This window comes from Perognathus longimembris, chromosome 6, assembly GCF_023159225.1.
Source record: "Perognathus longimembris pacificus isolate PPM17 chromosome 6, ASM2315922v1, whole genome shotgun sequence".
In the NCBI taxonomy this organism is placed as follows: domain Eukaryota; kingdom Metazoa; phylum Chordata; class Mammalia; order Rodentia; family Heteromyidae; genus Perognathus; species Perognathus longimembris.
The window spans coordinates 69,384,885-69,398,390 of NC_063166.1; the positions used below are offsets into that span (position 1 = coordinate 69,384,885).

The 13,506-nt window shown below is 41.4% G+C and overlaps 1 protein-coding gene across 3 annotated transcripts in view; it reads right to left on the minus strand.

Moving 5' to 3' along the window:
- The window catches only part of LOC125353413 (ubiquinol-cytochrome-c reductase complex assembly factor 1), an 84,644-nt gene that overhangs the window by 58,772 nt on the left and 12,366 nt on the right, over positions 1-13,506 (minus strand). For all 3 annotated transcript variants that reach the window (XM_048349075.1, XM_048349077.1, XM_048349076.1), the window contains 2 exons: positions 10,766-10,861; positions 7,779-7,886 (listed from right to left, as the gene is read on the minus strand). In XM_048349075.1, coding sequence (XP_048205032.1) covers positions 7,779-7,886; positions 10,766-10,861 — 204 coding nt within the window. The remainder of the gene's footprint in view (positions 1-7,778; positions 7,887-10,765; positions 10,862-13,506) is intronic.

Genomic DNA, 13,506 nt, shown 5'->3' on the forward strand with positions numbered 1-13,506 from the left:
CCCAAATTTTTTAATTTAAACCTCCCCGAGAGGAAAACAAAATATCTAATCAGACATGCCTACTGGGAGTTTATTAGCACTTAAAAGCCCAGCTTTAGAGCTGGATATAGCTCAGTGGCAAAGCGCTTGCCTAGGATGTGCAAGGTCCTCGGTTTAATTCCCCAAAATGAAAAAAGAGATTACAAAAAAAAAAGGCCCACCACATAACTCTGGTAAAATGCTAGAAAAGAAAAGCAAATTATTTGGACTGGAGGCATGGCTCAAGTAGTAGAGTGTGGGAGCAAAAAAGCCAAGTAAAAGTGAGTCTTTATTTTCAAGTCCAAATACCAACACACACACACACACACACACACATACACACACACACACACACCCCTAAAAGCAGGAATAGTACGATAAAGAGCAGAAATCTATGACAATGAAGAGAAAAATAATATAGAAAACAAAGTAAGTGAAAGGTGGTTCTTCTAAAATACCATTAAATAGGTCAGACTGAATTATTGAGTATCAGAGATGGGATATCACTCCATATCCTAAAGATCCTAATAAGATAATAAGTATTATGAACAACTTTGGCCAATGCATGTGATTAGATTAAGGGAACAGACTCTTTGAAAGACATACTAGGATAAATAAAATGCACAGTCCTATATCTATTAAAGAAGGTGCTCAGGCCCTGAGTCCAAGGCCCAGGATTGGCAAAAAAAAAAAAAAAGGAAGGTCCATATGGCATCACTGGAGAATTCCACAAACATTTAAAGAAACAACACCAAATCTACACAAACTCTTCCAGAAAATCAGAGGAAAAGCACTCTACACTACATTCTATGAGGTCAATGTTATCCTGACTCAAAACCAGTCATCGGAAGGAACCAAAACTTCAGAACCACAACCTTCATGATGTAAACTTGCGTAATAAGAGGTAAACAAGTAGAATCTACCAATATTTAAGAACAATATGTCATCAATTGGGATTTATCCAGAAAGCAGGGTCAACAGCAACAAATCAGTGTGATTTACCATAACCATACGAGAAGGAGGAAAAGAAGGAAGAAGAGAGAAATGTTTTAATTCTGTTAATACCTAAACAGCAAACCCCAAGATATCAAAAAGACATCTGCACTTCCATGTATATCGCGGCACAATTCACAATAGCCAAAATATGGAAACAACCCAGATGCCCCTCCACAGACGAATGGCCAAAAAATATGGTACTTATACACAATGGAATACTACATAGCGATTAGGAATGGTGAAATATTGTTATTCGCAGGGAAATGGTCAGAACTCAAACAAATAATGTTGAGCGAGACAAGCCTAGAACACAGAAAACAAAGGGGCATGATCTCCCTGATATATGACTGTTAACAAAGGGAGACAGAGAGACAGTAGAGACCAACTCTGTGAAACCAAAAACTGCTTGTCAAATAGTATTCCCCACAGGATTGGGGCAGCGACCCAACAGTATGTAACTAAAACCAAACAATTACTCAACATATAAAGGTCAAAAATTGACCTCTCAGGGGAATACAATAGCTCAAAAGCTATGTTTGTACGTTCATATAAGACTACTGTCAACATATGGTCTAATATCGACTTTACATTTAAAGCCCTAGGCGAACTTTCTTGGGCGTGGCCACGTGGCTACTGTATATGTTCTTGATACATTGTATATTGTATATATGTCTACCTGACCTAGAGAAGGGATAGAAAAACAGGGCATAAGATATCACAAGAAATGTACACACTGCCGTACTATGTAACTGTACCCTTTTTGCACAACACCTTGTCAAAAAATTTGTGTTCAATTAATAAATAAATTAAATTTAAAAAAAAATACCTGTTGTTCTTAAAACTACTTAATCACAGAACACATTTCAGGAAGCATTGGTCCATACCATCATCAACCTAATAATATCATTATCTTAGTGTTCTGGCCTTGGAAAGCCTATTCTAACACTCAAGACAAGAAATTTAAGACACTCCGTATCTCTTCACTTAATTTGACAAAGAATTTACTGAGTGCCAAAACTCATTGCCAAAACTCACTGCACTGGTCTAGATGCTGAGGAGAGATAAACAAAACAGACAAAATTCCTGCTGTCGGAGAGCTTATGGCCTAGTCCAACGAAAGGTGAATTTAAAATTTAAACTAAAATTCCGAACAGCTAATTTCCCAACTTGTCCTTTATTCTTGTAGTTGCCTTCAGGTTCCTCTGTATAAATAAATAAGGTCTTCTAGGGTCAAGTCACCCTGCCCTCAGAAAGGCAGACCTGCCTCTCTCTCATGCCCAAGTTTTGCCTTGAGAAGAAAGTTTCCCTCACAAATATGTGCGTGAAAAAGCATTCATTATAAATAATGAAGACTTCCTCAGATTGGCTGGTGTATTTGTACAGTGCTCGTACTGTGGCAATCAGAAGCATTTTATAGTTCTTCACTTTTCCTGAAGCAAAGCCAAACCTTTATACTTGGGTGAGCCACTTTCCTGGACAAATCTATAAAGCAAGTCCCTGAAGACCATCACACAGAGACTGGAAATAACAACTGGAAAGAATCTCTTTGAGAATCGTGCATTAATATAAGTTAAGTAGGTAGGTGGACTAAGTTTCCACCCAGTCAATACAAGTTGTTCTGGTCCTTGGATAACTTCATGTTTGTTTCACTCTAACTTGGGAAGACTTCATCAGGCCACTTGACTATAAAACAGAAACACCTAGGACTGCCCTCCCACCAACTGATGCATTCTGTGCCCTCCTCCAAGGGAAAAACAAATTAGTAACGGGCTTGCCTAACAGCTGTGTGAGAGTTGGAAGGGGCTTTCTTGTCATTCGAACCTTCCATTCTGTACTAGAATTCTTTCTACAACATTCTTGACTCATGGTCAACAATCTGGGCTCCTGTTCAAACACGATCAATGACCTTGTAAGGCTACCTATTCTACTGGAGGACAGTTCTTGTTTTATTCTTATTTATTGAACTAAAATATGTTTCATTAACAATTCTGCATACTGGAGTACTTGACATTCCTATTATTATGATTATGACTATGACTTTCAATTTATTCTGTTCTCATTATTATGACTGATTATTTCTTATTATTAATATGGTTATTTCTTCTTCCTTGTTTTCCTCTTCTTTTCCCCTCTTCAAATACTGAAAAGAGCCCATCATGCCTTCTCTTTTCTAGGCTAAGCATCCCAATTTTCTTTTTTTTCTCTTTTTTTTGCCAGTCCTGGGGCTTGGGACTCAGGGCCTGAGCACTCTCCCTGGCTTCTTTTTGCTCAAGGCTAACACTCTACCTCTTGAGCCACAGTGCTACTTCGGGCTTTTCCTGTTTATTTGATGCTGAGGAATTGAACCCAGGGCTTCATGCAGGTTAGGCAAGCGCTTTACCACTAAGCCACATTCCCAGCCTCCCCCACAATTTTCTTCAACCACAATTTTCTTCAACCATTCTTCGCAAAACAGTTCCTTTTTTTTTTTGGCCAGTCCTGGGGCTTGAACTCAGGGCCTGAGCACTGTCCCTGGCTTCTTTTTGCTCAAGGCCAGCACTCTGCCACTTGAGCCACAGCACCACTTCTGGCCTTTTCTGTATATGCGGTGCTGAGGAGTTGAACCTAGGGCTTCATGTATGCGAGGCAAGCACTCTTGCCACTAGGCCATAAGCTGCCCCTACAAAACAGTTTCTGAAGCTTTCACAATGTTCACTGCTTACGACTGGAAACATTCTTGCTTTGCCAATGTCTTTCAGAAAAGGTATAATTTTATCTCAATACAAATATGGAAATTACCACTTCTATAACATATGGCTGATAAAAAGCTGTCCTTTCTTTTTATGATTTTACAGTACAAACATAATGAAAAAGGACTGGGAATATGGCCTAGTGGTAAAAGTATTCACCTCGTGTACATGAAGTCCTGGGTTCGATTCCTCAGCACCACATATATAGAAAAAGCCGGAAGTGGCGCTGTGGCTCAAGTGACAGAGTGCTAGCCTTGAGCAAAAAGAAGCCAGGGACAGTGCTCAGGCCCTGAGTCCAAGCCCCAGGAGTGGCAAAAAAAAAAAATCATAATGAAAAAGACTTTTTCGGGATGTTCAAACAGCCAAGAAAAAACTAAATTTAAAGTCATAAATACATGAGAGAGTATGGGGATACACACCTATAATCCCAACCATTGGGAGGCCATGGTGGAAGACTGAAAGATCCAAGTAGGTCTGAGTGACATATAAGTTCCAAGTCAATCTGGGCTACACAGTGAGTCTTTGTCTCAAAAAAACAAAAAGCAGGCTGGGAATGTGGTTTAGTGGTAGAGTGCTTGCCTAGCATGCATGAAGTCCAAAGTTCAATTCCTCAGTACCTCATATACAGAAAAGGCCAGAAGTGGCACTGTGGCTCAAGTGATAGAACGCTAGCCTTAAGCAAAAAAAGCAGCTCAGAGACAGTGCCCAGGCCCTGAGTTCAAGCCCCAGCACTGGCCAAAAAAAAAAAAAAAAAAAAAAAAGCAAAACAAACACAAAACCTTATGTGGGCTGGGAATATGGCCTAGTGGTAAAATGCTTGATGCCTTGTATACATGAAGCCCTGGGTTCGATTCCTCAGCACCACATATACAGAAAAAAGCCAGAAGTGGTGCTGTGGCTGAAGTGGTACAGTACACGCCTTGAGCAAAAAGAAGCCAGGGACAGTGCTCAGGCCCTGAGTTCAAGCCACGACTGGCAAAAAAAACCAAAAAACAAACATGCTGGGTGACAAGAGCTTGTGCCTATAATTCTAGCTACTTAGGAGGCTGAGATATGAGAATCAAAAGTTCGAAGCCAGCCTAAGCAGGAAAGGCTAAGATTCTTATCTCCAATTAACCAGCAAAAGGCCAGAAGGAGAACGTTGTAGGGAGTACAGCTGACTCCATCTTGATTTGGGAAACATGGTAGGAAATGTTGGGGGAAGTAGAGCTGACTCCATCTTGATTATTAGGTCAACCTGACCCCAAAACTGTGCTTCTGTAAATGGCTTAACTTGTTTGCTCTACCCCCTGCGTCAACTCCCTACATCCGTGCCACACACACTTGTTTGTTGCTTGCTCTATCCCCTGCATCAACCCCACCCCCCACATCTGTGTTATGCTTTTACCTTTATAAACCCCAATTTGAAGACTGCTTGAGGTCTAGTGTCAGCACCTGAGTCTGCACTGTGTCCCTGGCCAGTCAACCCACTTTTCACAGTCACGGTGTTAGCTCCTGAGTCTGCACTATGTCCCTGGACAGTCAGCCTGCTTTTCACTGTCACAGTTCAGCTCCCGAGTCTGTGCTGCATCCCTGGCCGGTCAGTTTGCTTTTTCCTTCCCAAAAAAATCCATCTTTTTGGGGCTGGGGATATGGCCTAGTGGCAAGAGTGCTTGCCTCATATACATGAGGCCCTAGGTTCGATTCCCCAGCACCACATATACAGAAAATGGCCAGAAGTGGCGCTGTGGCTCAAGTGGCAGAGTGCTAGCCTTGAGCAAGAAGAAGCCAGGGACAGTGCTCAGGCCCTGAGTCCAAGCCCAAGGACTGGCCAAAAAAAAAAAAAAAATCCATCTTTTTGCTTGAGACTGTCTCTGAGTGGTGGACTCTTGGAAGGACAGGGAATTCCCTCCCTCAAACCCCGTAACAGAGGTGTGGCTCAAGTGGTAGAATACTAGTTTTGAGCAAAATGCTAAGGAACAGTTTCCAGGCCTTGAGTTCAGCCCCAGTACTGAAAAACAAAAAGCAAAAAGAACCTTAATATGACCATAAGAGAAAATGAGAACTATACATTAAGATACTAAAACACAAACATACACACACACACACACACACACACACACACACACACGTATATGGAGAAGATTGTAGATACTGCTAACGTGGAAAAATAAGCAGGCATTTCACTCCTTAATCAAATAATTATGAAAATACAAAGCCAAGAATGTTGTCATAGTAATTCAATACAAATGTCAGCTGGAAAGGTAACATCTTTCTAAATGAAAGTCTTTCCACCGAAACCTAGTAGAGCCACACCTGTAATCCTAGCTACTTGGGAGACTGAGATCTAAAGGTCACAGTTTGAAGCTGGCTCTGGCAAGAAAGCCCTTGTGATTCTTATCTCCAATTAATGCCACCAAAAAAGCTGGTAGTGGAGCTGTGGTTGCACTAGCCTTGAGCAAAAAAGCTCAGGGAGCTGGGCACCCACTAGTGACTCTTGCCCATAATCCTAGCTACACAGGAGGCTGAGATCTAAGGATTGTGGTTTGAAGCCAGCTAAGACAGAAAAGTCCCCTTGAGACTCTTATCTCCAATTAACCACTCAAAAACCTGACGGGGAGCTGTGGTTCAAAGTGTGAGAGTGCTAGCCTTGAGCAAAAGAGCTCAGGGGGGCTGGGGATATGGCCTAGTGGCAAGAGAGCTTGCCTCGTATACATGAGGCCCTGGGTTCGATTCCCCAGCACCACATATACAGAAAATGGCCAGAAGTGGCGCTGTGGCTCAAGTGGCAGAGTGCTAGCCTTGAGCAAAAGGAAGCCAGGGACAGTGCTCAGGCCCTGAGTCCAAGGCCCAGGACTGGCCAAAAAAAAAGAGCTCAGGGACAGTGCCCAGGCTTAGGCCCCAAGTTCAAGCCCCATCACTGATCAAAATAAAAAAGAAAAGGAAAAGCTCAGGTACAGACACACATGCGCACATACACAAAACTATAATGTCATATTTTTGATGTCACAAATTTAAAAGTAAATACTACACAAAATAGATAATTTTAAATTTAAAAGAAAAACATCAAGGATTTGATTGAGGTCACAAAAATTACCAAGAAAAATCAGAAGCTGACCTAAGCTAAGAGAGTAAAGGAATTTTCGTGATGATTTAGCAATCCTCCAAATGGTGGCGAGTTTTCTCTCTGGAATCATAAAGAAAAATCAGACTAGACAAAGCATATGGTAGCAACCAAATGGAACCCAATAACTGAAAACTGCTTTCACTTTCCTCTTATTATGTTTGTGTGCATGTGTGCGTGTAAGAGCATGTGTGCATGTGTGTGTGTGTGAGTACTGAGGCTTTATCTCAGAACAACTCACTTGGCTTTTTCACTCATAGCTGACACTGCCTCTTGAGCCACATCCCCCATCTAGCATTTTGCTTAATTGGAGATGGAGTCTCCAATTAACTTTTTTGCCTTGGATGACTTCAAACCTCACTCTTCCTCGGCAGCTAGGATTATCTAATTTGTGACTTTCAAATGAAACATTTTTTAAGTTTTTAAATCCAAAAACGATAATTACAATATATCATCCCCTCCCGCCGCCATGCACTTTTTTTTGGGGGGGTGGAGGGGATCAGGCATGGGGCTTGAACCCAGGGCCTGGGCACTGTCCTTGAGCTCTTTTGCTGAAGGCTAGTGCTCTACCATTTGTAGCAGTAGTGACACTGCCAGTTTTCTGGTAGTTAATTGGAGATAAGAGTCTCACGAACTTTCCTGCCTAGGCTGACTTTGAACTGAGATCTATCACTTGAGCCATACTTCCCCTCCCAAAATTCCAATCTTATGGGCCAATCCTTCCACTGTCAATCCTTCTAAGGAAGCAGGTTGAGTATTTTAGTTGCATAAATCTGACTTGGAAGTAGAGATTGAGCAAGTACATTCAAGAAGATTCTCAAAATAATTTACAAATTTTGGAAAAAGCAGAGCGAAAACTCTAATGAAAATCTTCTATTAGCAGCAGAAAGGACAAAGCCTCAAAGGAAAAATAAGAACTTGTAAGACTTTACCCATTTACTGTATTTCAAAGGTCCTGTGAATCCCATAGCTTCTATTATCTTTGTGAAGATTCCAACCTTTTCTTCCACAGGCTGTGGGAAATCTTTGAAGGTAGGAAGCTGTTTAATCAAAGAGAAATAAACTAAAATTAGTTGCAAAACTTTTTATTTTTTTATTTTTGGTGGTACTGGAATTTGAACTCAGGCCATGTGCTTACTAGGGAGAAGGTGGCTCTACCAGCCCCTTGAGCTTCAGCAAAAGGTCTTTCATTTATGCCCAGGCCTGCCTGGACTGCAATCCTCCTATTTATGCTTCCTTTATAGACAATGCATGCCAACACACACAGTTTTTGATTGGTTAGAATGAGATCTTGCAAACTTTTTGCCCAGGCTGGCCTCAAACTGAGATTCCATTTCTGCCTTCTGAGTAGCTAGGATTACAGGCATGAGCTCCCAGCATGTAGCTAAAAAGGATACTCTCAGGGAGACACAATGGTGGCCAAGAAGAAATGTGTGGTGCAGCCTTCAAGAGGCCTTAGCAGATGCAGGCTCTTCAGCTCACATAGGGAGTCTTCAGGGAGGTCGGGTCATAGCACCTGGTTCATCTGGCACCAGTGGACTTCAGCAGCCACCAGACTCTGGTGTGGCTGAAGAAAACCATCGTCTTCACTGACCGCCTCCTCCAGGTGGACACCAACAGAGTCAGTACTGGAGGACAGACGTCTGTACTAAGATCAGACCACACAGCAGAAGGCTACTGTGCTGAAAAATGACTACAAAACTCCGAACGCATTGTGGAAAAGTATTTTGTGATTCTCCACCACTGCCAGGTAATACCCCTTTGCCAAAGCAGGGTGAACAAGGGCCCTTCCCACACAGCAGACAGCTAGCTATTCTGGCACTATTTATTACTATGAACTTTAATGTCCCACACTTCCTTCTGTCGCCTGAAAAAGTAGATGCTTAATCATTTCTTAGTAAATGATTCTCCTAAGGACAGAATAGGAAAACATCGAGCTAAATAAGGCAATGGGTTCCTGATGTTAATGAAAGAAAGAAGGAATGAATGTCAGCTTCCAAGGAAAAAGATCACATATTTACTAATTGGCCTATTTTCTTTTCCTTGATGTTTCCGCCAACTTGAGTGGCATTATCTTTACCAAACATACTTGCACTTGTCCCTGAGTACCTGCTTTATTTTGAGCAGGAAAGACCTGGAAAATGCTGAGTAAACTATACTTTAAGAACTCCTACTAAGCTTAAAAAAGGAGAAGAAAAACATGATGATGAAGGAGGAGGAGGAGAAGTCTTTTTTAAAAGTGTGTGGGGGGGGGGGGGGCTGGGGATATGGCCTAGTGGCAAGAGTGCCTGCCTCATATACATGAGGCCCTGGGTTCGATTCCCCAGCACCACATATACAGAAAATGGCCAGAAGTGGCGCTGTGGCTCAAGTGGCAGAGTGCTAGCCTTGAGCAAAAAGAAGCCAGGGACAGTGCTCAGGCCCTGAGTCCAAGCCCCAGGACTGGCAAAAAAAAATAAATAAATAAAAAATAAGTGTGTGTGTATACCAGTCCTAGGTCTTGAATTCAGGGTCTGGGCACTATCCTTGAGATATAAAGCTCAAACCTTGTGATTTATTACTTGAGCTACAGCTCTACTTCTAGCTTTTTCTATCCAAGCTGGCTTCAAACTGCAATTCTCAGATCTCAGCCTTCTGAGTAGATAGAAAAGTATCATTAAGGGGCTGGGGATATAGCCTAGTGGCAAGAGTGCCTGCCTCGGATACACGAGGCCCTACGTTCGATTCCCCAGCACCACATATACAGAAAACGGCCAGAAGCGGCGCTGTGGCTCAAGTGGCAGAGTGCTAGCCTTGAGCTGGAAGAAGCCAGGGACAGTGCTCAGGCCCTGAGTCCAAGGCCCAGGACTGGCCCCCCCCCCCCCAAAAAAAAAGTATCATTAAACAGAAAATTTTAAATGAAACACATCTGTAACAATTAATATATTCTAATTTAAAGAGTAAAATATAATAAATCAATACAATCAAATTTTTAACAATGAAATCATAAATTGGGAATGTTACTTAGCAGTAGAGTGCTTGCCTAGCATGCACAAAGCCCTGGGCTGGATTCCTCAGCACCACATAAACAGAAAAGGCCAGAAGTGATGCTGTGGCTCAAGTGGTAGAGTGCTAGCTTTGAGCAAAAAGAAGCCAGGGACAGTGCTCAGACTCTAAGTCAAAGCCCCAGGACCAGGGGAAAAAAATGTATAACAATGAAATCTGGTTCCTATCTCTCAAGGAACAGTTCTGCGAAAATTCTGTGTTTATTAGTGTAAAGGAAAGGAAGAGGAAAAATATTGCCTAGAAGCAGGCAAAAGTCATCCAAAACCAAAATGACCAAAGCAAGTACCAACTGAAAGGTTTTTACACTTTTACATGCTTTAGTACACAAAATTTATTAAGAAATATAAAAGATATGCGTCTTGTAAATTGAAAATAAGCTCCTAGGGGCTTGGCATGGTTCTGGATACCTGTAATCCCAGCATTTGGGAGGGCTGAGGCAGGAAGATCTCAAGATCAATGCCAGCTTGGGCTACCTGATGAGATTCTACCTTCTACTCCGCAAAAAAACAAAACAAAAAAAACTCTTTCCAAAAGTTGGCTATCTACCCAGTTAAGAAATTCCCTCAATTAAATACTTTCTTTGGTCAATATTACTTAACTTTTAACTTGTACATGATGCATTGATTGCTTTCCTCTAATGTATTTTTCTAGATGAGACAGTACAATGGAAGAAACACAGGATACAAGCTCTGATGGCTTATGTTCATATTGGTTTTACCACATACCGTCTTTGGGACCTTAGGTAAGCCACTTCAACTCCTTGTGCCTCATTTGCTTAAACTCCTTGCCTCATCCAACTCACAATTTTGTTGAGAACCAAATAAGATCTGTCTGAAAGTAGTTGTTAAATCTAGAAATTACAAAGAATTCTCACCTTATTTGGGGTATGATACTTTCTACTATGTTGTACATCTATTCCTGGAATCTCTTCTGCTCCACTGCAGGTTTGAGACTGGCTCATCTGGGGCCACTGAAAGATAAAAAAACGTATCTAAGAAACACTGGGCACCTGAGCAGGGCTCAAGTGGTATAATAGCACCCACCTAGCAAGGGCAAAGTCAAGCCCCACAACAGACAAAAGAAAAGAAAACTTACTTATATAAAGTGCTTCTTACAAAGTAAGGTAATAGAGATTTCCATTCATCATCATTGCCTTCCATGTTCATACTTCATCTGAAGTAATTTGGCAATTTAACAGCCACTATTTGTAATGATTCATGTGCCAGAATTTATGATAAATGCCTTATATTCATAAGTAATTTTAATCTTCACCCCAACTATTAGGTTGGTGAAGACTGTTTGTTTGTTCTGCCTGTCATGGGGCTTGAACTCAGGGCCTGGGTGCTGTCTCTGAGCTTTTGTTGAAGGCTAGTACTCTACCACTTGAGTTACAGCTCCACTTCTAGCTTTTTAAGTAGTTTATTTGGTGGTTTACTTCCTGCCCAGACTGGCTTTGAACCACAATCCATAGATTTCAGCCTTCTGGGTAGCTAGGATTACAGATATCAGCTACTGTCACCTGGCTAGGTTAGAGATTTTTATCATCAAGAATAAACACACAGGGCTGGGGATATAGCCTAGTGGCAAGAGTGCCTGCCTCGGATACACGAGGCCCTAGGTTCAATTCCCCAGCACCACATATACAGAAAACGGCCAGAAGCAGCGCTGTGGCTCAAGTGGCAGAGTGCTAGCCTTGAGCGGGAAGAAGCCAGGGACAGTGCTCAGGCCCTGAGTCCAAGGCCCAGGACTGGCAAAAAAAAAAAAAGAATAAACACACAGTTATTTTGTTTTTGTTTTAGTATTGCTGGTAGCGGGCCTTGAGCTCAAGGCGTAAGGCTCTCTCAGCTTTTTTCACTACCGCTGGTACTCTACTAGTTGAGCCTAGCTAGATTTGCCTGCCTAGGTTGGCTTTAAAACTCAATCCTCAAATCTCAGCTTCCTGAGTAGATAAGATTATAGGCAAATATATTACTCTGAAAATAAATTCCTAGAGAGAAAACACGTGCAAGACATCTTCACTGTAGGATTACTCAGAAGAGTGAAAACTGAGAAATGATCAACAAAAAAAAAATTAAATGAAGGTAGAATCTCTCAATGGTCAGATGACCATTAGGTTGTTTATTTGTTTGTCTGGTACTAGGTCACACCCACGACCCTGAATTTATTAGAGAATCCCTACCATCTTTTTTTTTTTCTTTCTTTCTTTTGCTTCTAAAAAAGGTTCTGAAAGTGAAAAGTCCCCTTGGACATGAGAGGGGCAGGGACAGGAACAAACTCAAACTGTTCTTCTGTGTATTTTTTAATAATTTTTAAAAAACAAAACTCTATAAGCTCCACTAGGAGCACAGTGCAATTATGCTTCTTTTATTTTCTGCCCCAATGCTGAACACCATTCTGGGCATGGAGTTGGTACTCAATAAAAAGTAGGTGGATATTTTTACTTTTTTTTTTTTCAAAGAGAAGGACAACTTGGAGAAGATCCAGAAAAAGAACCACAGGAATGATCAAAGGGATAAATAAAAGGTCCTAGTGGAAAGATTAAAATGAATTGAGGCTGTTTAGTTTGGAGAAAAGGCAACTAAAGAATTAAGGAGTAACTTAGAATAACACTTGAGCTGGAAGTAATCTCAGAGATCTTCTAGTCCAACCTTTTCACTTCACAGATGAGGAAACTAAAACCAAGGGAGAGGTTGTAACTAACTGAAGGTAGTTTTAGGACAATTTCTTTTTAAGTTCTACTTTATTCAATCAAGAGAAAATCTGCTCAAATAGCATAGCTCCTAGGTGCCTGCCAGGTATATCCTTGTGTATTAGAGCTCCCATAACAATCTTGTAAAGCAGATGCTGTTTCTTTCCCACTCTGGAGATCAGGACACAAGGCTCAAAGTAGCTTTAAGAAGTAAAACATATATTCTATGTCTATTCCTACATCAAGCTACCTTCAAAAACAGAGAAGACTTCACCATAGGTTCAGGCACACTATCACCCACAATCTAATTGATTTAGGTTTTATTTGTTTGGCTTTTGGGGTTAGGGATCAAACCCTGGGCCTTGCAAAACTAGGCAAGTACTCTACCATTCTATGGCTGAGCCACAGATGTAGAGGGCTTTCCAGCCAGCACTTCTTGCTTTCTAAATGCCATTCTCCAATAAAAGGAATGAGGGCTCCTTGGAGAAATTACTGAACTTAGGGCTAAAGCAATGAAAATACAACATGAACCCAACACACTTTGTAGTGCCAGGAAATAAGGGAGGTTCAAAAAATAAGAGGGGTACGGATATAGAAAGAAACTAAGGAGTTCTCAATAGCCCAAACTGGGACATGATCAACAAAATAGCTAATCAGAAAGTGCATTCTAAATCATGGGAGAAATGAGTTTATATTGACATCAGTAAATAATTGAAGAAATAAACAAATGGGGAAGAAGTGACAGCTCTTCCTTACATAAGAATTCCAATCAAAGCCAGGTGGTGATGGCTCATACCTGTAATCCTAGCTACTCAGGAGGCTGAGATCTGAGGATTGTAGTATGAAAGCCAATCCAGGCAAGAAAGTCCAAGAGGTTCTTCTTATCTCCAATTAACCAGCTAAAAAAAGCCAAAAGTTGGGCTGGG